Source organism: Cetorhinus maximus, chromosome 22, assembly GCF_964194155.1.
Source record: "Cetorhinus maximus chromosome 22, sCetMax3.hap1.1, whole genome shotgun sequence".
NCBI lineage: Eukaryota > Metazoa > Chordata > Chondrichthyes > Lamniformes > Cetorhinidae > Cetorhinus > Cetorhinus maximus.
Window position 1 is genome coordinate 63849922 of NC_135900.1, and position 27772 is coordinate 63877693.

At 41.3% G+C, this 27772-nt stretch overlaps 1 protein-coding gene across 1 annotated transcript in view; it reads left to right on the top strand.

Annotated features, from left to right (window-relative positions):
• The first annotated feature begins 643 nt into the window (after positions 1–643).
• Positions 644–27772, top strand: part of LOC144696757 (A disintegrin and metalloproteinase with thrombospondin motifs 20) — a 440683-nt gene continuing 413554 nt past the window's right edge. Inside the window, exons 1-3 of the mRNA XM_078568442.1 lie at positions 644–1082; positions 1444–1787; positions 24955–25120. Of these exons, the coding sequence (XP_078424568.1) occupies positions 992–1082; positions 1444–1787; positions 24955–25120 (601 nt within the window). The 5' untranslated portion in view covers positions 644–991. The remainder of the gene's footprint in view (positions 1083–1443; positions 1788–24954; positions 25121–27772) is intronic.

Genomic DNA, 27772 nt, shown 5'->3' on the forward strand with positions numbered 1-27772 from the left:
GATTCCTACATCATAATGGCAACTATTCAAAACTACACCATCAGCTGAAAAGTATCCTGAAGTTATGAAATATAAATGCAATTTATTTCTTTTAACTGTGCACACCTGGAGAGAACTTCTGCACTGCAACAATGACATCTCGAGAGAGCTATGGCTTTGGGGTAAGTGTCTAGAAGGCTGTACTTGAACAGGGCTAGTGGGATTGGCAATGGTCATTCTGGGATCCCAGTTTGTTTACTGAGTATCTTCATTGGTGAGTTTATAACTCTTGTTCCCAGGGCGGTTACCCAAGTAATTGATGTAAAAAAAATACAAGTACTTCATATGGATTTGCCTCCCTCTTTGGAACCGTTAATCCTCCTAATATTTAGTGGATATTAACGGGAGTAGAAGAATACTATAAGTTCAAATTCCTTCCACTCGCGCGAAATCCCAACAAACACAAGACAGGGGGGTTGCACCTAGTAACTAGTACCCACGGCGCATGGTGCGGCTCCGGTTTGGGGCTCAAAGGCGAGAGCAGACTGAAAAGGGTTAAACCGCTACTCGTGGAAGTTAGTGCAGCGCCAGCCTCTGGTTGTCGGGGCGGATTGGTTAGGTAGCAGGCAAGAGGCGGGTCCCATGCGTTTGATGTCGGCTGACCGAAAGAATCAATGGAGCTGGAGGGAACAAGCACCATCCCCTTTCGGGCTCGTTTGCTGATTCTACAGTGAGCAGAGAGATGCACTGAAGGCTGCACAGGAATGACTGGGATGGCGAACTCTTTCCCCAGCCCGGTGAAATGAGTCCATGTGGGCAATGGGCGTTCGGGGGGTTTTGCAGCTGTCCTCTCTCTCTCTGGATGTTATTGCAAAGGACATTTACGTAACTCACAGTCTCCCCTCCTGCTTCTGTTCTTACTCCTGCTGCTGTTAAGTCTGAGCCGAGTGTGTTTCGTGTTACACGGGAGAAGGTGGTGGCGATTTGAGTGCCTGCTTCGCTCGGGGGAATCATGCAGTTGATGATTTGGGTAGAGGGGCTCCTGTGTCAACTATTTGTATTTCTACCTCCTTCTCAGGAATTGCGTTTACATCCTAAACAAGGTGGTGTATATTTATTATGGCAGATTAATAGTCTTAATTTGTTCTAGATCTGGATAGGGAATGAATATACAAACATTTGTAGTTACAAGAATATGCGTGTATGTATATTCTATATCTAGAATACCATATATATATAGAATAAGTTTATATGTGCAAACAAATAGTGTGTGTTTGCATATATATGTATAATGTAAATTATATACACTGGATGTTCACAATATTGGTAAACTATAAAAGTGAATTATACAGTTATGACCTCATGAGAAAATAGCGTTTGAAATTGCATTAAATTGTGAAATTAGCTTGCTTTAAGTTGTGAAATTACACAGCGTGTAAATGCACGCTTGCCTCACTGTTTCAGAGAATTTCATAAAACAGCTGAGATCTTATGAAATAATCACGCCGACGCGGGTGAACGATTTCGGAGAGGTCTTCCCTCACACTCATCACTTCAGGAGGAAGCGAAGCTCTGACTCGGAGCCCTGGGCTTCAAGGACTCACTATCAGATCAGCGCCTTCGGTCAGTTTTACCAGCTTAATCTGAGCGCTCACTCGGACTTCATTGCACCCACGTACCGAGTCAGTCACTTTGGGAGGAGGGGGGAGCCCCGAAAGCTGCACTCTGACTTGAAGCACTGTTTCTACGTCGGGCATGTCAATTCTGAGATGGAGCACACCGCCGTTGTCAGCCTGTGCACTGGCCTTGTGAGTATATATATACTATATCAATCTTCAGTAGGATGGTGAGAGTGGAGGAGGCTGGGCTTGAGGGAGGACAGCTGACTTCAATAGTCACTTTGTTTGGTATCATCCTCACTTTGGCAGCTGAGCAGACAGCAATGGAAAAGGGAATTTGTAGAATTGGTGGGTTGGGAAGTTTTAACACAGAGCTTGTCATTGGGAGCCAGGTAGTCATTATTCCAGATCTCTATGAATTTTGGTATCACCTCGATTTAGAATTACCCAGTGTGATCCCTTTTTAAGGATGGGGTGAAGTTTTATTTTGCTTAGAATCATGGCTGTTTTATTGATTTCCAACACCTTTAAGGAGTTTGGCTTCTTGTTGCGCTGTCACTTGATCTGGACGGATTTTATTCTGTAGAGAACATCCGGCAGGAGGACCCTGGCAACTTGCGGAGGAAGGGTAGTGAACAGTTAGGAATTAAAGTGAGTGAATTGTGTTCAGTTAATGGACCAAGCAGATACCGAGGACAGCATTTAGGAAGTGCAACCCCTCCGGGAATCAGGGCAGCTTTGTGGCTAATTAGGAAGATCGCCCAGAACACATGTACAATCTGACGTCCAGCAAAGAGAGAATCGGTGACAGGCAAACGGAATATTTAAGAGGGGCAGTTGTCTTTTTTACTCTAGCTGGCCTATCGGTGCTGTTTATAATAGCTAGAAATCACATTTGCTCGGCAATTTACACAGCAATGACAGCAGTCAGATTCTCAGCCTTCTCAAATGACTCATTGCCTGTTCTGAATTAAACATGCTACACGCTTCGAAAGTATGCACCACACTTGCTCTGCAGCACGCTCAACAAATGGGAAGTTGAGGACACCGGCCAAGTCCCAAGAGCCAAGTCTGGCAGTGGCCTTGACCCAGTAAATTTCTGTCTAATGGTCATGGCCAATTCTAAGGATCAATCGAAAAGGGGTTCCCAAACTGCCAAAAGTGTGTTTGGAATAAAGCTTCAATTAGGGCTTATTTCTAATCACATTTATATTTTTCGTTTGTTAGTAAAGTAATAACTCTGGTAGGAAGTAAACTGAAAGAAACTTTCCTGTAAACGTTACCAAGAAGTTAATGTACTCTGTATTCAAAACTTTGGTTGCATTTGGGACATGACCTGTTTCCATTCTGCAGAGGAACATTTAAAAGGTCATATTTATCCAGATGTGCATCCCAGAATTTGTAAAACTAAGAACCTTTAGCCCACAAATGGTCATAGTTTATACTTAGTGATAGAGTTTAGATACTTAGAATCATAAAAAAAAGAATTTTACAGTGCAGAAGGAGGCTATTCATTCCATCATGTCCACTCTGTCAAAAAGTATCCTTCCAGTCTAATCCCACTTTCCAGCTCTTGGTCTTCAGCCCTGTACAGCATCTCAAGCACACTGAAGGCTGCACAGGAATACCTGAGTACTTTTTGAATGCAATGAGTGTTTCTGTCTCTAGCACTCTTTCAGGCAGTGAGTTCTAGACTCCCATCATACTCTGGGTGACAAAACATTTCCTTCTAATCCTTTTACGAATGACTTTAATCAGCACTCCTGGTTAGTGACCTCTCTGTTAAAGGAAATAGGACCTTCCTATCCACTCTATGTAGGCCCCTCAATATTTTGTACACCTCAATTAAATCTCTACTTGACCTCCGTTGTTCCAAAGAAAACACCTCCAGTCTATCCAATCCTTCCTCATTGTTAATGTTTATATTTTCCTGGCAATATACATGACCCTCATTGGAGGGAGAATCAGTTTTGTTTCCTGCTTCAGTATTGGGGGGGAGGGTGAGGTGGGAGAAACCTCCACAGGAGTGGGTTTAATCGGAAGTGGTTTGTGTGAGCTGGTCCACCACCTTGTTCCTCCATGCATGTGCTGACAGCAAGAGAAGGCAGGATAATTTCAGAATGTTATTCATAAGCATTGACAGTGTCAGAGCATTCTTCATGTGGCATGAAACTGGACAGTGTGTAGCCAGCATCTGTGAGTTTGCCACCCCATAAATCTAAATGAGAAGTTTTATGTGGGCATTAGCATCTCATTCACTTTGAGTGAGTGCTAGAGATATGCATATCTTTTCATCTTCAGCATCTGGAAGCAAGAACTTCATCTGGGGAGCAACTGTTGGATATTTGTGTATGCAATGTCTACACTTGCTTGTACATTAATGGACAGATAATCCTGGGAAATGCATGTCAAATTTGTGAACCATATGAGTGAAGCTCTTGCACCTGTAAGCTAAACATGAAAATTTAGACCATAAGTTGCAGTACTAATTGTATACAGTGTAGTTTGGGAATTTTATTGCTGCTACAGTCTGTTAACCAGCAGTGGATTTGGGAACAGAGAGACAGGAATAGACCCTTGAACCTCCCCCCACTGCCCCTCTCCCATTCTTTTACTTCATGGCTGATCTGAACTTCAATTTACCCCAGTTTACTCATCTTTGTTCTGGATCCCTTAACACCATTATCTGAGAAAAAAAAATCAATCTCGAGACTTGAAAATTTGTGTACCCAGCATCTACAGCTTTTTGGTGTAAGAGTTCCAGAACCCAGAACCCTTTGTGTAAAGAAGTGCTACCTAAGTCCACCCCCTAAAATGCTTAGCTCTAATTTTAAGATTATGATCCTTTTTCTGGATCCCCCCTATCAGAGGAAATAGTTTCTCCCTATTTACCCTATCAAATCCATTAATTATTTTTAAACAGCTCAAGTAGATCAACATTCTCAACTCAAGAACATGTAAACCAACTTTATGCAGCCTGACCTCATTCATAACCCTTTAAGCTCCAGTATAATTCTGGTGAATAGTGAAAAGTTGGAAGTGTCCTGAATATGCCTGAATATTTCAGGTTGTTATGAATGGTTAACTAGCAGCTAACTATAAAGGATTGTGCATATAAATATAAAAGCTCACTTGTACAATCCATCTTATGATGGAAAATATCTTTTGCTACTTAGTATTTTTTAAATAAATTTGCTCTTTGTAGTTGAATCCTCTTGCATTATTTTTCTAAGCCTAGAGGATCATGGCAAGATCCAAGTTTCCACGAACAGGCATGTTCCTTTACCGGCTGAATATGTACCAGACACATTCCATGTGCAGTTGCAAGTACTGCACAATAGTTGCAAAAGCTTTGTTGAAGTCAAGGGCATAACACAAATTGCAGCTTTGGTTTGCTTCTACACCTTGTGCTTCTGATTGTGATAATATGTCCATTCTTTCTCAGCAGCATTTGCTTCCCAAACACACAATCAGAAAGCGACCTTGTGCTTTCCTACACCGCCATTCATTCTTGTCGTTATGGCTAAGTTAAAAGACCAACTTTGCCAAGTACGTTAAACTCTTTACAGCTTCCTAGACAAAACACATTGCAAGTTCAACCCCTCTAGCCTAGAGACCATTACTGTTCGCAACTAAATAGTTTTGAAGTAACTTTATTATTTTTCAACTTGCCGCTTGTTTGCCCCACCTTGTCCTTGAGAGCCATTTGTCACTGTACATCCTCCTTCATTTGGAAGGCATATTCTAGGCTGTGGACTATTCCCAAGCCTTCTATTAATGTTAACCTCTGATTGTTAGACAGGAGGTGTAGTGCACTTGCAGTGAAGTGCCATAGTTCCTCAACCTGGCTGCAAGGTGTGAACTGACTGAGGAATTGAAATGAGTTTTTTTGCCTTAATATCGCTTGAGATATGTTTTCTGTGGCTTTATCATTTAAAAAAAATTCTGTTCTTTTCTGCCTTTCCCTCTTTGCCTTCTTGAGGCATGGACCTTTGCTGCAGTATGGTACCACAAATACTGGTTGTTCTCCAGCACCTAGTCCAAGTAGAGTGTTAATTCTTCCTGTATGACCCTGAATCATGATTTTCAGTAGGCTGTTTTATCATGGGTGACTTCACAATAAGTTTGATCATAAACTTCCAGCAGGCATAATGACCAGGAGAACAAGGCCCTAACAGATCATCACACCAGCTTAATAAGGAGACTTGCAGTTTTTTAAAAAGTATCTTATCAAGTTTTTCTTAAATCCCTGTAAGATACGGTGAAGTACTTTGAAATGCAGTGACAGTTGTTAGATAGGCAAGCAACCATTTTATACATGGCGAGATTACACAAACAGAAGTTAGATGAATGAGCTTTTGTTGTATTTTTAGTGTTGGTTGAAGGAGGCATATTGACCTGAAGAACTTGCATTCCCTGAAAAACTACCAAGGGATCTTTAACATCCACCTGAATCCATCAAATGGGCAGAATTTGGCTTGGTTTAATGTCTCATCCAAATGATAAAAGCAGCTGATTCGGCACAGGCTGGTGACTGGATCTCGACTATCTGGATATGGACCATGACTCTGTTTTAACCAGCTTAGTCATCAGGGAAGCTGTAGCATCACATTCAGATTACAATGCCAATTTTTTAAGTGAGAAAATCGCAGGCAAGTTTGTGAACATCATGTACGTTATTTAAAATTTAGAGGGCCTGCATAACTTTGAATAAACTATTGACCTCACAAGTGAGAATATCTCATTTTTATTTGTACACTTCAAGTAATAATTAGTTCACAAGAATTCAGGATGGAAACAACATTTGGTCCATTCTAACTGATCCATCGAGAAACATGCTAACGTTCCCCTATTGTATCTGCAGCTTCTTAAATGATCTGGGATTTTGGCCTCCACTGCTTTATGTAGAAGTTTATTCCACATGTTGATCATGAATTGGGTGAAATAAGAATGTATAACATCTGTTATAAAATTACTTAGCTTTTACTTAGTATGGACATGTAATATTCTGATTTACCTTTGTAATTCTCCTAACAAAAGAGAATTAACTGTAACTAAGATCACCACTCTAAAGTCTCTACTACAGACTAAAATGTAGAAGTTTCTCCAGTTTTTTTTCCTTATAGCTCAGAGCTTTGACATTAGCTTTACTCTGTCGCTCCTTCCTGCACTGTCTCCATTGCTTGAGTCTCTCTTGTTTCTTGGTGACTCTGACTAGAACACTTACTCCTTTGGCTCAATGGTCTATTAGCTTTGGTGATTTTCTCTACACTGGTGTCTTTCAGCTTCAGCACCATTCCTGAAGTATGCATGTCACCCATTTACCCTTCCAATGTGCAGCTATTGTTATGTCCACCTGAATATATTGTTCAATTCATTCTGTAGTTTGAGTTGCCTCTTCTATTTCCACTGTTTTTCCTTGTTTGGTATCATCATCAAATTTGATTGTTTTGCATTGTGTTTCAGAATCCAGGTCAGCTATGTAATTGAGACGCTATAGTCGTCCCAGCACTGAACTTTAAGACACCCATTCAGTACTGCCCCCTCCTACCCCTCCTCAGCTCGTCATACTTCTCATGTTAACAATTAATAACCATTTATGTGAAACTGTTCCAAAAGTCTTTGGAAAGTTGAGGTATTTTACAGCGTAGGGATTTCCACAGTCCACCTAGGTCGTCAGTTCCTCAAAATAGACGAGGAGGTTGGTCAGGCAGTATCTTTCCCTTCTGAATCTCTGATGCTTCTGTTCACTAGACTATTAACTGCTAATTGATTCTGTTATCTTTCATGGAATGGAAGTAAGATAAATGGGCCTTTACTTGCCTTTGTTTGTTTTGCATCCCTTACAGGAAGTATTTCCACTGTAGTTCACATGTGGTTATTGTAATGATTCTCAGTGCCTCTTGTCTTCCCAAGTACCTCTCAGCGCTCTTGGAAAATACCATCTATTACCTGGGGATTTATTTGTTTTGAATCCTTTTAGCTATACTCCAATTTCTATCTGTTTTATTAAAAGATTTTTATTTATATAGTGCTTTTCATGACCACAGGACATCCCAAAGCACTTTACAGCCAATAAAGTGTAGTTACTATCATAATGTAGGAAACACGGCAGGTAATTTGCACACAGCAAACTCCCACAAACAGTAATGTGATAATGATCAGGTAAACTGTTTTAGTGGTGTTGGCTAGTACGGATAACTACCCTGTGCTTCCTCAAAATAGTGTCATGAGATCTCCTACGTCCACCTGAGAGGACAGACAGGGCCTTGGTTTAACACCTCATCTGAAAGATAGCACAATGATCATGCAGTATCCCCTCAGTACTGCACTAGAGTATCAGCCTTGATTTTTGCGCTCAAGTCCTAGAGCGGAACATGAAGCTACCACCACAAAATTGAAGCCATTGATAGGACAATCTGTTTGTGGAGGACATATTGCTCAGTCCTTCATTCTGAATATTTGGAGGAAGTAATCATTCAGAATAGTTACTGTTTTGTACTGTCCTGACATCTCCTTTGTTCTTGTGTTCATTTTTGTTTGGTTACACTCTTGTGAAGCACCTCAGGACATCTAACCATGTTAAATGCAAGTTATTGTTGATTTTCAGTATATATTTATTCTTCGCACTTACATTATACTTTCAAACTTGCTTTTAAATGGAGTGATGTTGAATAATTTCCTGAAATCCATTTGATTTAGTTGTTCTTTCATCTCATTGAGCTTAGCCTTTTGAAGCTATGTACCTGGCACTTGGTCTTTAGCCTTACTCAAGTCGGGTTAAACTTTCTGCCTGTTGTCCCCAGCAACGCTACAATTCCCATTTCATGTCCAGACTGCCTAATTTAAAATCTATTTTGCTAATTTATATAATGCAATAATTCCACTGTGGGGAAAAATAGCAGTGGCGGCAGGATGAGGCACTTGGGCCTCAATAGGGTGCCTCCTCCTCCCACTGTAAAATGGGAGACAGGTGGGGGGTGGGTGGGAAGATGCTGGGCAGACCCGCATTTTGTAAGCCTTCCACCTCCAAACATGCCGGTGGGGGACTGTAAAATCCAGCCCCTTGATCGAATTGCAGCGGTTTTTCAGAATTCGTTTTTACAAATATAAAGTTTATAAGATTGCTGTTTTGGGACTGTCCTTCTAATTTAAGGTAAAATGGAGAAATGAAGGGGTCATCTGATCTGCTCTGAATTCTCCAACAATAAGTCTGGTGACTTGATTGCTATAGCAACATGAGGGGTCAACTTGCTGAGAAGCTGTAAGATGTTCACCTCTGTGGATAATGGCAAGAGCATCTGTGCTGATTGTGGGTAGCCTGTTAGTCTCCAAGTCTTATAGGGAGGTGTTAGGCTTGTCAGATTTTATAATAGTTGCACTTTAAACTATCTATTTCATTCCAAGCTTGAATGGATTGGGGGTCTAGAAGATAGCTAATTGGCATTTCTACCTGGATACAAGTCCTGTCCATGTGATTCATGTTGTCATGGAGATGGACTTTGAGAGGGGAAGAACTATTGTAATATCAAGTTATAGGGTTTCCTAAGCTATCACTGAACCTCAGACTCCAAAGAGTCTGCAGGAATCTGGGAGAGAGAGAGAGAGAGAGACAACAAGAGATACAGGCAGCTAGTCCTGCACCTGAAACAGAGAAAATGCTGAACTTATGGTTCACCACTGCAAAATGCAGGTGGGAGCTCATGCTCAAATTGAAGAGATTGAGTTAGAGGAGGCTGGAGGATTCGCCTATCCTGGGCTAGATTGGGAGAATCTCCAGTGTAACTCTGACAGTGAAAGTCAGTTTTGGAATTAGAAGTTACCTGTCTGGGAAAGGAAAAAGAAAGCAAGCCATTGGGAGCAGAGAATAGCTTTGGGCTGGTTCTGGAAGAATCAAGTGACCACTTAAAGGACAGTGTAAAGTATAACCATGGCAGGAGATTGTCAATCATGTTAAAACTCACACGGGGGTAGTTTAAAGTTTAAGTTGCCTGCTTAGTAGTGGTTAGTTAAATGTTGCTTTGAATTTGTATGTTACAGTAAAAATTTGAAATCCTGTTGTGATCCTTTGAGCCACTGGAAATTCAGATATCTTTGTCAAAATGTTAGCAGTCTCTACAGGGATGATAACATCGTGTAGAATTTAGGACTAATTAGGTATCTGTGTGTTTATGGTTTTTGTCTTGCATTCAAGAGATCTACATGATGCCATTCTCCATAGTTTAGTTTTAACAAAGGTCTGACTGTATGGTTTGAGTTTGTTAAATACCAACACTCAGAAGAAAACTTCAAGATCAGTTTTCAACCCCCTAAGGATGAAAGGTACATTTTGAGTTAATGTAAAATAGAAACCATAAATGCTGGAAACACTCTGTAAGTCAGGCATCATGTGTAGAGAGAGAAACAGGAGCTACCAGGCCTGATTTTAACTACCCCCTCACCTGGTAGAAATGTGAAAAGGGGTGGGGGTGGGACAGTTTAAAAAACACATGTCATTTTGCAACAAGTAAGCAGGTCTGCTGCAGAAAGGAAGCAGAGTCCAGTTGTGAAATATGCAGATGGGGCCCAAAGATGCCACCCGGATCTGGTCTGCTATGTCAAGCTGAGGCTTGGAAGCTGTGGAGTGGGGAGTAGTGTCGGCTCTCTGAGACAAAACCTGTTGAAAGCTGGACCCTGACCCTGATCCAGAATTAGTTTATTTCTCGGGTTTTCTTGTGGGCCAAGAGGGACAGGAGTTCCTCAATTTTGGAGGGACCTGAATTTTGCTTTGGGCCTTGCTTGTACTGAGCTACATTCTTTCTCCATTGTGACAAGACTCCGATTGTGACCAAACATCCCCTACTGACTGCTGCAGACCATTCCCACAGATCCCTGGCTGTGGCTTTCTTCTGCAAATTTCCAGTCCTGCCATTGGCCTGGCTGTGAATTTAGTCAGTTGTCAGCTGGGCCACTGTGCTAGATTTTTGAATGAGGCGCAGCTGTTAAGATTGTCCTTTCTGGGTTTACCACCATGATGTTCCCACACCCTGTCTTCCTGCTAGTTAATATTGGAACTAACCTTTCTGGTCTGTGGTCTTGCCTGGGAGCTGGAAGATGCTATTATAGACGAGCAGTTTTCAAGAAAATGGAGCCGTGGAAAAGGGTTGAGCAGGATATGCTTAAAATGGAAGGATATCTAATAGGATGGAGGGCAGGAATGATTAAATGACAAAGTGATGCAAAAGGAGATTGATGATGATAAACTGTTTTTATTTCAGATTTCCAGCATTCTCAGAATATTGCTTTTAAGTTCATATAAAATGACTTTTAAGTTAACCAAATCATATTTTTCCTCTTAAGTAAAAAGGAAAGTGTAGGTTACTGAACCCCAGCAAAATGTTCCAACTAACTGTGTTTCAGCGTCTTTGCAGTGAATGGTTTCTGTGTTACTATCATCCCAGAAATTTGGCTGAATGTCCATATATGCGTCACTATGGCATAATGTCATTCTCTCCACCAGTTAATCCAAATGTCACCACCCTGATGTACTAGAAGGTGGAAATGGCATCTTGGACTCTCAGCTGTTCTAAATTCATTACCAAATTCAATGTGATGAAGCAAAAAATACAGTTGTGTTGCACTATAACGCATTTGGATTCGGCTCGTAGGTGGAAATGCATATAATTGTGTATTGAATGACTCTTATCATAAAAATCATGGAACAAGGGACTTTCACAACATAATGTACGGGGGTGTTCCATCTGAAGGAGGCTGCTAAAAGTTTTTTTTCCCAGAATAAGGCAAGCTTAAGTAAGTAATGAATACACTGATATACTGATAGCACAGCTGTACTGAAGGAGGCAGGGATAAATAGTGGATATGCCAGCTGTGTGTTAAGGTTGAACGAGAGTTGAAATAAATCAGTTTGGAATGAACTTGATATATCAAGTAATCAATTAAAATTTGGCAGATAGCCATTATTTTTGGTAGGGCAACAGTCCAAAAGCTGAGCTTTGTGAAGAATTCAGTAATATGCTGCCTCTCTGTAATGTTGGATAGCAAAGTCAGTAGCATGGAAACACTCCAACTGTTTTCTTTTTCTTTGTTGTAAATAATTATGAACTCTGCCCAAAACAGCCTTAAAAGAACATGTTCATTAATAGCAATAAAAAAGAGAGTTTGTTTGAGTGCCACAACACAGTAAAGTTATTCAGTGTGATATGGTGATGTTACGAGGGAGCCACCGGACATTGGAAAGGTATCAGTAGATTGAGAATTGGTTAACTTCTGAATGTGTTAGTGGTGTAGTAATACTGGCTACCAACTCTGGTAGGAAGTGTTCCTGGAGGTTTGATCATGTGACATCCTGATCACATGACACTTCAGCATTTATATGATGACTCTATGGAGCAGACAGGTTTTGTCCAGAAAGTTAATTTATTACAGAGACATTTTCGGTGCTTGCACGCTCGGCCAGGTCTCATTAGAAAGCCCTGCCCCACGGATTGCCCGTGCTAAGAGCTCACTAGTTGCAGCCCCCACAGTATATCACATAACCCGTGTTTGACAGGAGAGAGTGAATATACGTCCAGTTACCACATTTCCTCCCCCTTTAGTTTTTTTACAATTACTCTTTTCAGAAATACACTTAAACAATCCAGCAAACATATATACAATTTCAGGTGATTATAATAATTCAAGTCACTGATGTGCTCTTCTTACACGGCTGGAGCAGTGTAGCTCTACCACTGGAGGTTCCTGAACAGGCCCGGCGGGATCTGGAGTTGCACTGTGAGACACATCATCGGAACTGGGCAGTTCAGGATTTGGCAACTCTTCCAAAACTTCTGGAATGTCTGTTCTAGGTTGATCTCACACTTCAGAAGTCGACGGTTCAACGTTAATCATGGGTTGACCAGTTAATTGTTGGAATGTCTCTCTAGCATGGATGTGATCTATGTGCTTATGGATGATTCTCTCCCACTTGTTCTTGGAAAGATAATAGACCAGTCTCTGAAACAATGGCTCCCAGAGACCAGCAGGATTCCTGCCGAAATTTCACACATATACCGTGTCACCTACACTGTGCAAACCATACTGTGCATGTCATGGTTAAAGCTCTGATTACTCTGGTTCTGCGATACCTCCCCTCTAAATTTGGAAACACCAAGTATAAACATGTACATGGCTGGTGTTTCATTAATAACCCCGACGGTGTTGAAGCCGTAGCTGAAAGCGGCGTTGTACAATAACTGAAGAGGAAACGGGAAAGTCGAGATTCCAGGGTGCCTTCTCATAATATTTTCATACCAAACTGCCCTCTCAGCTAGACCATTCGATGAGGGATGCCAAGGGGATTTTAATATGTCTGATTCCATTCAGATCCATAATTCTCTGAAACTCAGTGCTGGTAAAGGCTGTACCATTATCAGAAATGACAATTTCAGGTAGGTCATGTATGGAACAGTGACGTAGCTTCTCGTTAGTTGCGTTCAATGTTGGTGATTTGGCTTTGTACACATCCATCCATTTTGAATGTGCATCTACAATAAACAAGAGCATAGTAGCTAAGAATGGTCCTACATAATCAATACGTAGTCGAACCCAGTATCGACCAGGTCACTCCCATGGATGCTGGGGAGCTGAAACAGAAGATTTCTTGTTGCTGTTAGTGGAGACAGTGCTTGACCATGTTTCAATGTCACTGTCAATACCTGGCCATCATACATAGCTTCGCGCAAGCACTTTCATCTTTGATATGCCTGGATGCTCTGTCAAAAGTGGTTCTCTACCTTTTGATAGTAGGACAACTCTTGAAACCCCACAACACAATTCCATCTTGACAGCTTAATTCCGTGTTTCTGACATGGAATGGTTTCAATTGTTCAGATACAGGTGAGTTTGGCCACCCTTGGAAAACAAAGTCTCTGACTTTCAACAATATTGGATCTCTGTTCAACCCAGCCACCTGGGTCATACATTTCTGGAACTGTTAGCCTTCCATTATAAATGCCTGCAGACTCAAAGCTTGAAGGAGATCTTGCCGTAATGGCCCCTTTAGGCTTCATGTAAAAGTGATTCTTTCCAAGTGTGTGGAGTTTTTTTCTTGTTTAACTTTCTGGGTTGCTATTATGCTTCCAGTATATAAACCAAAAAGAAGAGTACAGTATATGTGAAGCAAAGGTCATGTTTACATATTCCAACACCCAATTTCTGTACTCGTTTAGTGGTATTTTTCTGCTTTAGTTTATCTTGACAAAGTAAACAAAAGACTAAATTTTCCTTAGCTTGCACTTTTATTTTTTTTAACAATTTCAATGCTGTTTCTCAGCAGTATTTGCCAGCATTAATTTAATCCTAAAATCCTGATTTTAAGATCTTGAGGAAGGACGGGCTAGTTTAAGCAAACAGTCCATGTCCAAATGCAGCAAGACCTGGACAATATCCAGGCTTGGGCTGACAAGTGGCAAGTAACATTCGCACCAGCTAAGTGCCTGGCAATGACCATCAACAAGAGAGAATCCAAGCATCGCCTCTTGACATTCAATGGCATTATCATCACTGATACTCCCACAATCAACATCCTGGAGGTTGCCATTGACCAGAAACTGAACTGGACTAGCCACATAAATACTGTGGCTACAAGAGCAGGTCAGAGGCTAGGAATCCTGCGGCAAGTAACTCACCTCCTGACTCCCCAAAGCCTGTCCACCATCTACAAGGCACAAGTCAGGAGTGTGATGGAATATTCTCCACTTGCTTGGATTAGTGCAGCTCCAAAAACACTCAAGAACCTTGACACTATCCAGGACAAATCAACTTGCTTGATTGGCACCCCATCTACAAACATTCACTCCCTCCACCCCTGGTACACAGTGGCAGCAGCATGTACCATCTACAAGATGCAGTGCAGGAACTCACCAAGGCTCCTTCAATAGCACCTTCCAAACCCACGACCACTACCATCTAGAAGTGCAAGGCAGCAGGCAGATGGTGTAAGGTGGCCGAGTTGTACTATAAATGATGGAGTTCATCTTGAGGCACTTCTTGGGTGGAAACAATAAGTCTATTTACAATATACTCAACTACAGCAACTACATGTGTGCTTTCAACTTTAACTCTATCTCTACACTGACTGCTGAGGTAGCCCACGCTACTCTCCTATTGGTTACTACAGATCAACAGAACAAGTATTATTCTTAAAGGTACATTACACATTAAATAAAACCATCATTACTACATTCCTCCCCCTTTAAGTTGGCTATACATATATTTACAAGGACATAGTTTTCAAGACAACATAATATTTACACTGGGTAAGGAGTTTACAAGTTCAGTCTTTCAGGTGGTTTCCTGGTATGTCTGGAGCATTGCAGCTCCACAAATTCAGCTTCTTTGTCAGGAACTTCCTTTTCCGGAGTTGCCTGAACATCAGGTGCTACAGTGGGCACTTGCAGTTCTGTATCCTCAACTCTTACAGGAACATCAGACATGTCAGTCCTGGGTCGAGTATCCTCGACCGGAAACGCAGACCCAATTATGGTCACTGGTGGAACCAAATCTTGATGATTTGTTTGTCTCTCTTCCTTGAGTGATCTGTATGTTTACGGATTATCTGACCTTCCACTTCTATGTGGTAAGATAGAGGTCCAGTCACCAAACTTATTTTAACCTGTAACCACTTTGGTTCTTACCAAAATTTTTCACATATACCGGCTCTCCCATGGTAAATTTCCTCTTGCCAGCTTGACAGGTCTTCAATTTTTGGAATGGGGTGCCTGTTCAGCTTGGCTACTTTGTTAACCGTCAGATTGTAGTCCCCACAAATTTGCATGCTTTGGTTAGGATTAGGACGGGGACTATCGGTGCTGCCCATCCTGAGAACTGAACAGCTTGTATAATGCCCAGTTCTCTAGCCTGCTCAGCTCAGTGTCAACTTTTTCTCTCAGGGCATATGGCACTGGTCTTGCCTTCGTTAAGCAAGGGGTTGCTTCCGGATCAACACACATCTTGGCCTGCTAGCCCTGGATTTTCCCCAGTTCGTCCTTGAAGATGGTGGCATACTTTCTAAGTAGCTTTGGTAGCCCTCTTGCTCTCAACTGGAAAATTTCAGACCATTCTAACTTAATCTCCTTCAACCAATTTTGCCCCAGGAGGCTTGGCCCTTCACCTGCTACCACCATCATGGGTGATTGGCTTCCAGAATGGACAGTTACTCTGCTTATGCCTTTTACTTGAATGTCTTCACCTGCATATGTTTTTAGCTTGGCGGCTGTTTGTTCTAAACTTATTTGAATAATGGTGAACATCAGTTATCGGAAGGTATGTTTTCCCAATTACTGTAGTGGAAACTCACGTGTCTACTTCCATTTTAACAGATTTGCTGTTTACTTCCACCGTGACAAATATTAGTTCTGTCTTTCCAACTTTCAGATTAAACGAGTAAATGTCTGAATTTGTTGTTTCAGACTCTTCTACATTGTAGATTTCATTGAGTGACTTCTTTAGTTTACAAGCCTGCTTGAAACTTTCCTTGCACTGCCTCATTATATGTCCATTTCTGTGACAATAGTAGCATTCGATTTGTTTTTAAACTGCCAATCGCTAAAAGACTGATTGTTTCCACCTCTATTAAAATCATTCTTCGGTTTCGCTGTTAAGTTATTTTTCTTTATTCTTCGGCTAACAGGAGCCGGTTCCCGTTTCTTGGCAGAGTCTTGCTTTTTCACGTCACTTTCAGCTGAGGCTTCCTGCCCGATGTGGAGGACGGTGCCGTTTGCACACCATGTGTTGCTTTTGACTCTCTTACTACGCTTCCCATGGCCAACACTATCTCCAGCGCCTTCTTAAATCCAGATTCACTTTGAACAATAATCTTTTCTGAATAGTGTCCTCTTTCACACCACAACGACCTCTGAGCATGTTGTTCAGAGTTGTACCGAACCCTCACTGCTTGGTTAACTGCTTCATATTTGGCACATAGAATGCAATTGTCTCACCCGGGGCTCTGCATCATGGCTTGGGTTGAAAGTGACTCTTCATGAGACCCACCAATTCATCAAAATTCTTTTGGTTTTGCTCCCACAAGTACTCAAGAGGGCCGCTAGCTTCTTCTCTCTCTTCCCCCCCCCCCCACCCCCACCGTTATCTCGCTCGTGTGATAAAAGAACGTGAGGCATTCTATGTAATGAGACCAATCATCTGTGGCAGGTTTAGAAGGATCAATTTTCCCAAATTGTTGCATTTTGAGAGGGGATAAGTTCTTCAATGCTAACAGAGCTTGCTACTTATAATCGCTGGGCGAGGTACAGTGCCGATTTCTTTTTAACTTGCTTTCTTCTTTCCTGTTTTATCCTCGTCTCCCGTTTGTTGTAAGGTGGCCAAGTTGTACCATTAATGGTAGCATTGACCTGCAGACACTTCTTGAGTGGAAACATTAAGTTTATTTACAATATACACAGCATCAACTACATGTGTGCTTTCAACTCCAACTCTATCTCCACACTGACTGCTGAGGCGGCCCACGCTACTCTTCTATTGGTTGTTACAGATCATGTGATCTTCCTTAAGTATTATTCTTCAAGGTACATTGCACACTAATAACTACAGTTGGGAACACCGCCACCTGCAAGTTCCCTTCCAAGTCACTCAACATCCTGCCTTGGAAATATATTGCCGTTCCTGCACTGCCGCTGGGTCAAAATCCTGGAACTCCCTCCTGAACAGCACTGTGGGTGTATCTACACCACATGGACTGCAGCAGTTCAAGAAGGCAGCTCACCACCACCTTCCCGAGGGCAATTTGTGCTCAGCAATAAATGTTGGCCTAGCCAGCGATGTCCACATCCCATGAATAAATAAAATAAAATGGTGAGAGGACTTGTTGCATGTTTGAGGCTGATCAAACATAATAGTCAATTAATATGTTTTCATCCAGTGCCAAACTGATTGGGGAAAAAACACCTGAGGACATGAAACAGTGTGTCACTAGTCATGTAGCAATATCATTTTGCTGATTTACTTATGTACACTAAATGGAAAACACTTCTAAAAATCTGTATTTGTAGGTACTGATATGATTTAATAAAGGAAAGTTAAATGGATATGAAACGGATTAAGTGATTTATCAAGTGCCAAATTGAATGACCTCCAGAATGTTGATTATAAATTAACTACATTTAATTGTATGCAGATGATGGACATTAACTGGGAATTCACTTGCACCCTGAGACACTGACTTAACTGTGGTTGCTTAGGTGGTCCATGTTTGTATTTTGTACCTGTGTAAATAAATGCTTATAAAATTGTTTAAGGATTTGCAAGATCCTTCACCGCCTGGTTTTCTGGATTAAAACTCCGGTCAGGTTGCAAAGAGTATATCTAATGTTGTCAGTAGTTCTTAGCAACCTTGTTGTATTAGGAAGTGATAGGCGTTTTACAAAGTAAATTAATCTGTCTTCAGTTCATTTGATCAGTAGCTATTAGATTCAGAAAAATTGACATCATCGTGTACAATGGAGTGAGTGCAGCAATTCCTTTACACATAGTTGCCTTGTATCTCTTCATACGTTGAGAAAAGAAACATTAAGTTGCGTGTAATAGGTTTATGAGATGTAGGTCACAGTGAATCATAGCTCTGTGTTTGGGCTAAGGCTGAGATTTTCCATGCCCGCTGGCATCGGGTGTGTTTGGTGATGTGAGTGGGCAATATGGTGCAATCAGTTTTATGATGGCTTGAAACCAGTTTGCGATCGTCCGCTCAGCCCACCCACATGGCGGGCTGCATTTCCTGCCATCGGATGTCGGAAACCTCATTGTAATATATTTGCATGTCATTATTAGTCCAGCCCGCCGGACAGTACACCGACGTGTTTCACAGCACATAAGTGATGTGTACCTGGCAGGCTGCACTTTGCTCGGGACTTCTTCAATCAGCACTTGCAGTGATCAGCTCCAGGCTTCGCAGACAGCACCACATCACTTTTAAGGGGGCTCACAGCAGGTCTGTACCTACCGGATCAGTCATTTGTGGGTGGCTTTTCAATGGCTGCAGGGCTAGAGCTTGCTTGATGAAGGGGGAGAAGAGGCCTCAGGCAAGGGAAGAGGCTGCAGGATGAGAGCTGTACTGGTGAAGGAGGGTATCCCAGGGTCTGTGTGGGGGCTCATGTTGATTAGTGGAAGTGGTGTCAAGATGGTGAGGGCTGAGGGGTAGTCTCTAGAGGAGATGAGGCCAGATGGACATGTGAGGGTGTGTGTGAGAGAATGGGTGGTGATGTCCCTTGAACTGGCAGTGAGTGAGATGCCAGTGAGTGTGTGATGGCCTTGAGTGCGTGAGTTTAGAGTGATGAGATGGTTGCCATACCCTGGCTACGCGAATGAGATCATTCATTCTCCATCTACGTTGGATGGCCAACTTCTTCTGTGCAGCATTGGCTGTTGTTTCTCGGGAATGCATGACTAATGTGGCTGGTTTGGGGTGATGCGGTGTGAAAACTCGCTACTGCGGTCAGTGGGTAAAACGTCATTTTACCTGCCCACTACCGCATTTAGTGCAAATCTTGGGTGATTCTGACCTAAGAATCTAATTGGAACTTGTCACAAATGATCAACCCCATTGCAGAGTAATTGATAACATGGAACAAACTCCATCAAAAGCAGATGATGCTATATTTATTGACCCTTTCGGAAGAAATTGCTGATGAATATCTCGTTAAGAATTTAATTGAATGTAGTGAGTGTACTGATGTGTCTGTATACAGACAGTAGGGCATCGGGCTCTCGAGTTCAGTCATATATATCTGAGTTAACTGGTCTCCGGTGGAGCAATGTTGAAGGTCAGATTCTTCATGCATATCCGGTGTCTCACTGCCACCATGTGCTGACCTTGAGGCAGCTCCGCCAGGGGAGAGACCTTCTCCCACCTCCTTAAGGAATATGCATTTGCAAAAAAAAAGTCTGCAAAGAGAAGCAATGGCCTTTGTTGAGCTTCATCCTGAGCAGTACCATAACGCAGAACTCTGTGCTCAATGACTGTTCCCAGGGATATTCACCAAGACAAACATCGACAGCTGCTGGAAGCCATCAACTTAGTGGAAGACACTTTGTCTGCCCATAACTTGTTGGTTTTCTAATGCAAGGAGCTGTCCGTGACCAAGTGTTGTAGACTAGCACATTCCAAGGTCCAGGAGTACATGCTGAGGGATGTACTGAAGCTTGGTGCAGATGCTGCAAAGTGGAGAAATGCTATGGTTTCGGGTCAACCCGCCATTGTCAACTGAAGTGCTGGAATCAGTGTAAAACCCCTTTGGCTATATGTATCAGGAAATCTTTAATATAATGTAAATGTTGATGCAACCTGCACTGTAAGTAGAATGAAGCACCCTGGAGTACCGTGTAAATGAGGAGGAATTCCTTCTCTGAGGGTTGTTAGTTTTTGGAATTCTCTTGCAAAGGCAGCAGTGGAGGTGAGGCCATTGTCTGACTCAGCCTTGAACATATTCAGAGTTTTGATCTACAAGGGAATAGAGGGCTTTGGGGGGCAGGCAAGTGGCATTAAAGCCACAGTCAGATGAACCATGATTTCCGTTGAATGGCAGAGCAGATTGGATGGCCTACTCTTCCTTACGATCATATGATCTATTGTATTTAGCTAATTGATCTGTATTGCATTATGTGAACTGTGACATTTGGATTGCACAGTAATGTACCTTTTCAAATTTTATGAATAAAGTATATTTTTGAATCAAAAAATGGTAAAGCCGTTACATTTTGCCTGGGTTAGGAAGTGAGTAATCAGAATTAGCAAGTCCCCAGAGAAAAAGGAGAGGTACAGGTGAGGTGGAAGCATCTGAATAGATCGTCTCAACTTTACTGATGGAGGAATCCATTAGCTCAAACTTGTTGGAGTTGAAAGTGGAAGGGAGTGTGTTTTTCAGGAGTTGTGGAACCAGTGGATTGTTTTGACAGAAGAGAGCACAGTCTTGTGGTGCTTGATGCAGTCCAGCCAGATCAATGGCAGATGGCTAGAGCAACTGAGAATTCCTGTCAGCGCTGTGGGTGTGCCTATACCACAGGGACTGCAGCGGTTCAAGAAGGCAGCTCACCGCCACCTTCTCAAGGGCAATTAAGGATGGGAAATAAATGCTGGCCCAGCCAGTTACGCCTGCATCTCGCGAATGAATAAAAAAAAATGAGTGAAAATGGAAACTATACTGAGGGAACAATTGAGATGGGAGAGAGTAAGACTTTTGCTCAGGATGAAGGCATCAAAATTGAAGGTGAGGAAGTGGTTGAGAAAACTAACAGCTGTAGAAATATGGTGGTGAGTGAGGGCCAAAGGTGGGGCAGTCAGAAGTTTGAAACTGTAGCTGTGAATAATTTGTGGGAGAGTTTTTTTCCAGTAAAGGATGCAGAATGAAGTGTGGTTGGAAGGGGAGTGTGACTGGTTGAGGGATAGTAGGACGCGGTCAGCGATGGCCTTGTCAGTGATTGAAGACGTGGGATATGGCGAGGTCAAGGAGGGTTGCTGTGGATATGGTAAATAGTAATGTTTATCCCTGTACTCTTTAAAAGTAATTTCCTTGTAGTTTTTGTATTCTAATTACAGATCAGTTCTAGATTCCCTTGCAGTGTTTTGCTCTGACTTTGTGAAGCCATGCTCTGTTCTTTTATATTGCCAGTGGCTGCCTGATGCACCCAACTAACTGACTCCATTGCAACCTTGGCTGTTTTCCCCACCAGTGCAAGGGGAGGATAAATAAACTCCTGGTGTGTCTCAAGATGAGAAACAGTCAGGGAGAAGTATGGCTGTGCATAAAGTCCCCTGGTGGTTTTAATGTGCACTTGTACCACGTAGTGGCATGAAACTAACGCAACATCATGCCTTCTCTACTATGGGATACTTATAACTTTGTGCAGGGATACTTTGACAATGCAAAGAGAATTGAGAACAGGAAAAAGGGACTTTTTGGGCGAGCTGAATCTCAAATCTTCTAACTCTTGTGTGGTTCATGTGGTCTTGCTGAGGAGGGATGTTCAGGATCAGAAGAATAATATTCGTCAACATCCTATTTTAGGCCTGAACAATAGTTTCTTTTAATGTTATCCAAGCCTCTGATACAGTTCAATTGATATCTGACCGGTGCGGTTATTCAAAGAGTTTTCTTTACCTCATACGCTGTACTACATTTGAGAAGGGTTTCTGAGAGTGTAGACTTGGAGTATATTAGTAATTCCTGTGTAAATATATTTCTTTTTAACTGAAATACACTTTAACTTGTTTAAATGCTGCCTTTTAGATTTTTAGGCAGTTTAGCATTGATCTTGATTTGTTTTGGTTGGCTTTAAGTTAGACAAAGGCATGACTGAGCAATTTAATCTTTACATTGTTTCTTGCCAGCTTGACAAAAGCAACAAGGGAGAAAGCAGAACAATATCTAACTTAGCACTGAACACAAAGGAATACAATGTCATGGTTTGTTTGAAAACTTGCAGTATAATTGGAGAGACTGTACCAGGGCCTTTGTGTTCAGAATTGACATATGGGTGTGACTATGATGACTATGTACCAAGACACCTGGGCGATAGTGGGAGTGGAAGCAAAATATTGTGAAACTCAAGTGACAGGCTGGCAGGTGGAAAGGCTGATGTCCGTTCTACCTACATCATCACAAGCTTACCTTTGAAGCCTGCTGAAGAACTCATCAGAACAAAATGCTGTCCCAGCTGTAACTAAAGGTTGAGGTTATAGATTTTAAGTGGTGGCAAACTCATTTTCACTTTGCCTGGAGCTTGTGCAACAATTAACTTTATCAAGAAAATATTAGGATTAATCAATACAGTCAGAATAACACTTGCCATTTTTTCCTATTAGTTATGAGAACCTGGTAAAGTTTGCTCTGAATTGAGTTTGATAAAATTTGAATTTTGCCCAAATCTGATGTCTTTCCCTCTAATATGAAGTGCAGCAAAGGTTTACCAGACTGATTCCCGGAATGGCGGGACTGACATATGAGGAGAGATTGAGTCGGTTAGGATTATATTCGCTGGAGTTCAGAAGAATGAGGGGGATCTCATAGAAACCTGTAAAATTCTAACAGACAGGGTAGATGGAGGAAGGATGTTCCCGATGGTGGGGGAGTCCAGAACCAGGGGTCACAGTCTGAGGATATGGAGTGGACCATTTAGGACTGAGATGAGGAGAAATTTCTTCACCCAGAGAATGGTGAGCCTGTGGAATTTGTTACCACAGAAAGTAGTTGAGGCCAAAACATTGTATGTTTTCAAGAAGGAGTTAGATATAGCTCTTGGGGCGAAAGGGATCAAAGAATATGGGGTGAAAGCGGGAGCAGGCTATTGAGTTGGATGATCAGCCATGATCATAATGAATGGTGGAGCAGGCTCGAAGGGCCGAATGGCCTATTCCTGCTCCTAGTTTCTATGTTTCTATGACTCCCTTGCGGATAGAAAATCTGTCTAACTCAGCCTTGAATACATTCAATGATCTGGCCTTCACTGCCCTCTGTGGAAGAGAATTCCAAAGACTAATGACTCTCTGAGAGAAGAAATTCTTCCTCAACCCTGTCTTAAATGGGAGACCCCTTATTTTGAAACTGTGCCCCTCGCTCTAAATTTCCCTCATGAGAGGAAACATCCTCTCAGCATCTGGCCCTTTAGAATCTTTTATGTTTCAATGCGATCACCTCTCATTCTTCTAAACGCCAATGAGCATGGACCCACTTGCTCAACCTTTCCTCATAAGGCAATCCCTTCGTCCCAAGTGTTAGCCTAGTGAACCTTCTTTAAATTGCTTCCAACGTAAGGATCATTCATGAAACCATGCAGTAACACACTAGATTTCTAAATGTCTTTCTGACTGAAAATCCAATCCAGAGCATAGTCCTGAGGAAGACTTTTTCTCGTATTCATTGTAGAATCTTAAGCGTGAGTACAGGATCATAAAATCATGGAACAATTACAGCACAGAAGGAGGTCATTCAGCCATTCTGTCCATGCCAGCTCTCTGTAAAAGTGACTCAACTAGCCCCACCACCTTGCCTTTTCCCTGTAGCCCTGCAAGTACATCTGCATCTTTTCTTACATGTTGCAAATGGAGACACATCTTCTCATAGTATGTGTTCGACTGTTTGTATGACTAAAATGCATGTTAAACATAAACGCCATGTTTCTCTCTTTCACAACCAATTATATTCTGTAAACCTATGTTTGAAAAACAAAAGTAGGTTCTATAGGTCACAGGAGATTTCAGTTTTGGAGTATGGTGCGCAGTGCTTATCACCATATTTCAACATACATTTGTACAAATTGCCTTGTTACACATTATTTGTAGTTCATTTTCTAATAAAGATTACATTAAGAAATCAGTAGAAATAGCGATGGAATTTTCCATTGTGGCAATTCCCTTTTTAAAGTGGCATTTTACAGCAGTGTTTGTGGGAAGATCTCTATCTGTGGTGATAGCACTTGTTATATTTTTATTTACAGTTTTGTTACCAGCAGCAAATAGAGGAAATCTTCTACAATTGTTTGCTTCAAGCACAGATTGTTGTTTTGTTTACATTTACTTGTTCCACATCTACATGATGCTAAAAGCTACTGCACTCAACCTCATTGGGATGAAAAGGAATCTGGTATTGATAGTGATCTGTAAACTCTCTAGCCATCTACTGTTTTTAAAATTGTTATCCATTTACAAATTTTCAGTGTACTTTTACCGGGGTGAGATTCTATTTTTAAGATATTTGATAATAGGTTGGATACAGCAAGTAGTAAGATCAATTGGTAAATAGTAATTTAGAACTTTTGTTTTAATATAATTGTTAACTGCAATAATTTAAAAAAAATTAAGCCCAATATCCTGTCCAATGCAAATAGTCAACAGCTCAAAACTTTTACAGACTCATGTGTATCGTGCCAAATGTTTGGTACATTTTTACCTTCATTATGGTGATTGGACCTAAGTGTCAGTTGGGGTGATAAGAGTTTAATATAGTGTAATGTAACATCTTTTGCTGCTTTGGCCATAGAGGAGTTTATAAGTGCAAGGGTGGGCACCTGATGTACTTCAGCTGCAAACTGACCCATACCATGCCCTATTTTCTGACTTGCATTCCTGTCAGGTTGGCCTGTGCCCAGGAGTGCAGCTTTTCTAAGATTACCCGATACAGTCTTTTAATTATTTGATTTCCCATCAGTCACAATCCCATTGCGGTAAATATTTTGCGTAATGTGTTAATGTTTCCAGCATGCATTGTGATGGAGACGGAGAAAAATTATTTGCTTCTTTTACAGAATTATTCATCATTTTGAATGAACAACATGTTTGGTATTAAATCCTCATTTTTATTACCTGTGACAGATGGGCACTTTTCAAACACATGATGGACAATATTTTTTGGAGCCTCTCCTGAAACCAGATGGAGGGCAATATGAAGATGAGCACAATAAACTGCACCTCATATACCAACATGGAGCACTGAATGATAATCGCTTGGGGAAAACTACTTATCCATGTGCAACTTCTGGTAGGTGGGAAGACGACTTTTTTTTTAAGGATTCATCTGGTATAGTTTGCTTTAAAAAGAAATGTGTACACTTTATTTTTTTCTTCAGTACTGGTGCACTGACACAGAGATGGTTATATTAGTCAACTGTGTCTTTTGGAGCTGTTATAGGTAAGTCTGGTTCTGTCTTCACCGTGTATCCACACATGTGCACAACCGGTGGGAATCGCTTAATAGTGATTAGGGCAAATATTCTGCTACCTGACTCTGGAACATTAAAGCTAGCTGTACTTGATCTATTTATTCCCTCCCCCACCCCCCCAGCTACTGGAGCACAGACCAGCAACTTGAGACCTTCTTAGATAGTGTGGCTTAGATACTCACTGCCTTAACCATCATTGAAAAAACCTGCACCTCACTTTAAATTTGTACTACCCAACAGCTTTAGATATCTCCATCATGCATGGAGACAAGACTAGGCCTATGATAACTATAAAGAAAAACTGGCCCATTTATGGGGCCCTATCTGAATGACACAACAGTCTGAAACTTCTTGGATTATTAAGCGTTTGTTCCTGTGTTCCATTCTGTGCCTTGGCATAAGAAAAAGAATTTTTAAGCTAAAGACATTAGTTATTGCCAATAGATTTACAGGTAATTTGGATGCAAGTTAATTTCCTCTCCAGAGAAAGATCATAAGACTACTGTTGTATTTGAAAGGCCTTTCAAGTTGTAATCAACCGACAGATTAAACTGAGCAAATATAGATTATTTATATAGGTTATTTGTTGACTTTGGGTTTAGAATTATGTTTCAAATGATGAATTGTGGATTTTAATACGTGTACTCTTTTGACGACAAACAAACATTTACCAGCAAAACCTGAATATGTAACCTGAAAAAGTGTTTGAAGCCCCAAGTCTTTGAAACTACAAAGGAATGTAACTTTTACTTTAATACAGGGAGGTTAAAAAGAAAACTTTTTGGTGGAAACATTTTGATGTGGAAGATTACTAATTTTGCATTGCCAACTGTTGTATTTTGGTTATGAGTCTCTCAAACAATCCTCTTCATGTTTGACACAAGTTTAAGCCCCTTACATCAGGTGCATGGATAAGAAAATAAATATCTGCAATTGATTGACACAAAAATATTTTTGTGATTATTTTCCAAGTTGGAAAGGAAAAGCATTTTTGATGGATTTTAGACATTTTCTTGGGGATAAAACTTCTCACAGTTTTGATGCAACTGCATGTAGAAAATCCAGCATAGACACAATGGGCCAAATGGCCCCCTTCTGTGCTGTAAGAATCTATGAGCCTTTGTGACTAGCAAGAAATGGCGCATTTGACATCTGTGAGATACAGTGCAAAGATGCCAACAGCCACACTGATGAAAAGCGTGGATGGGAAACCTGAGTGTCCTTCGTCAACCTAAACTGAGACTTCTGGTGGATGAGGCGATGACAGAAGTGTCTGCAATTTTTGGAGATCACCAAAGCCCCTTCAACTGTCAGGAAAAGAGGAAGACATGGAAAGCGGGGGCGCAGTGGTTGAATACAATTGGAAGAAACTGGCAAGGAACCTGGAAAAGGATTAATGGCACTGAGTGAGTTGCCAAATAAACAATTGTATTTAATCACTGAGCTGGAGGTGCAACTGGAGCAGGATCAAAGACTTAGATTTTTAAGTGCAGCTAAGGAGAAAGTCCTGCAATGTTTCCTCCTGGGCACAACAGTGTGGGAAAATAGTGTAACAAACTCTGGTAAGTGTCTCATTTTTGATATTGTGGAATAATGTTACTTTTTCAAATTCAAAAGATACAGTACATATAAGTGTTCGCTATTTTCTATATAAACCGTTACTATGTTTATCAATATACAATTCTGTTAATCTCTGAAGGATGCAAAAATTTAACAAAACGGTACAATGCCTTCCTAATGCAGTTATTTTCTTCAATTTAGAAAAACTTCTGACCCTTCTGGTTGAGCCACAAGTCACTGAATTGTATGCAGCAGGTGTTCCAGTGCTCGAATTGCAAGAACCACATTCATCACCAACACTGGTTAACTTCCTACATATAAGCTCAGAGAAATCGACAAAACCAACTGTATCAATCTAACTGGAGAAGCCCATTAAAGAGACCAAACCTCCGAGTAGGAAAATGTCTGTTTAGCTTTCAGGCCAAGAGATATTCCTGTAGCTACAGTGTATTTACTATGTGACAGAACACTTCAAATCCCATGTGTCAAAGGACTCTGAACAATCAGCCTTTGATTTGCATGGGTGCTGGGTTCCAGTATCATTCAAACATCGAAGTGTCTGTTGCAGATTACTTTGGTGACCTGTAGATAAAGCAACATGCGGATTTGCATGTTTCAGAACCGGATTGCACTCACCTGGTTTACCAAATCTGAGGGGAGTCGGACTGCGTGGTTTCAGCTTAATAGTCAGGTTGGAATATCTGAGTTGAGATACAGAAAGTACAGTGATGTAGTGATTGTGTTACTGGACTGGTAATTCAGAGGTTGGGCTAATGATGCAGAAAGCGTGCGTTCAAAACTGACTATTGCAGTTCGACGATTTAAGCTCCATTTAAATAAAATTTGGAAATATTAAATTGAAGCCATGAATATGTTGGATTGTCATTAAAAACTAGTAATATGTGACTCCA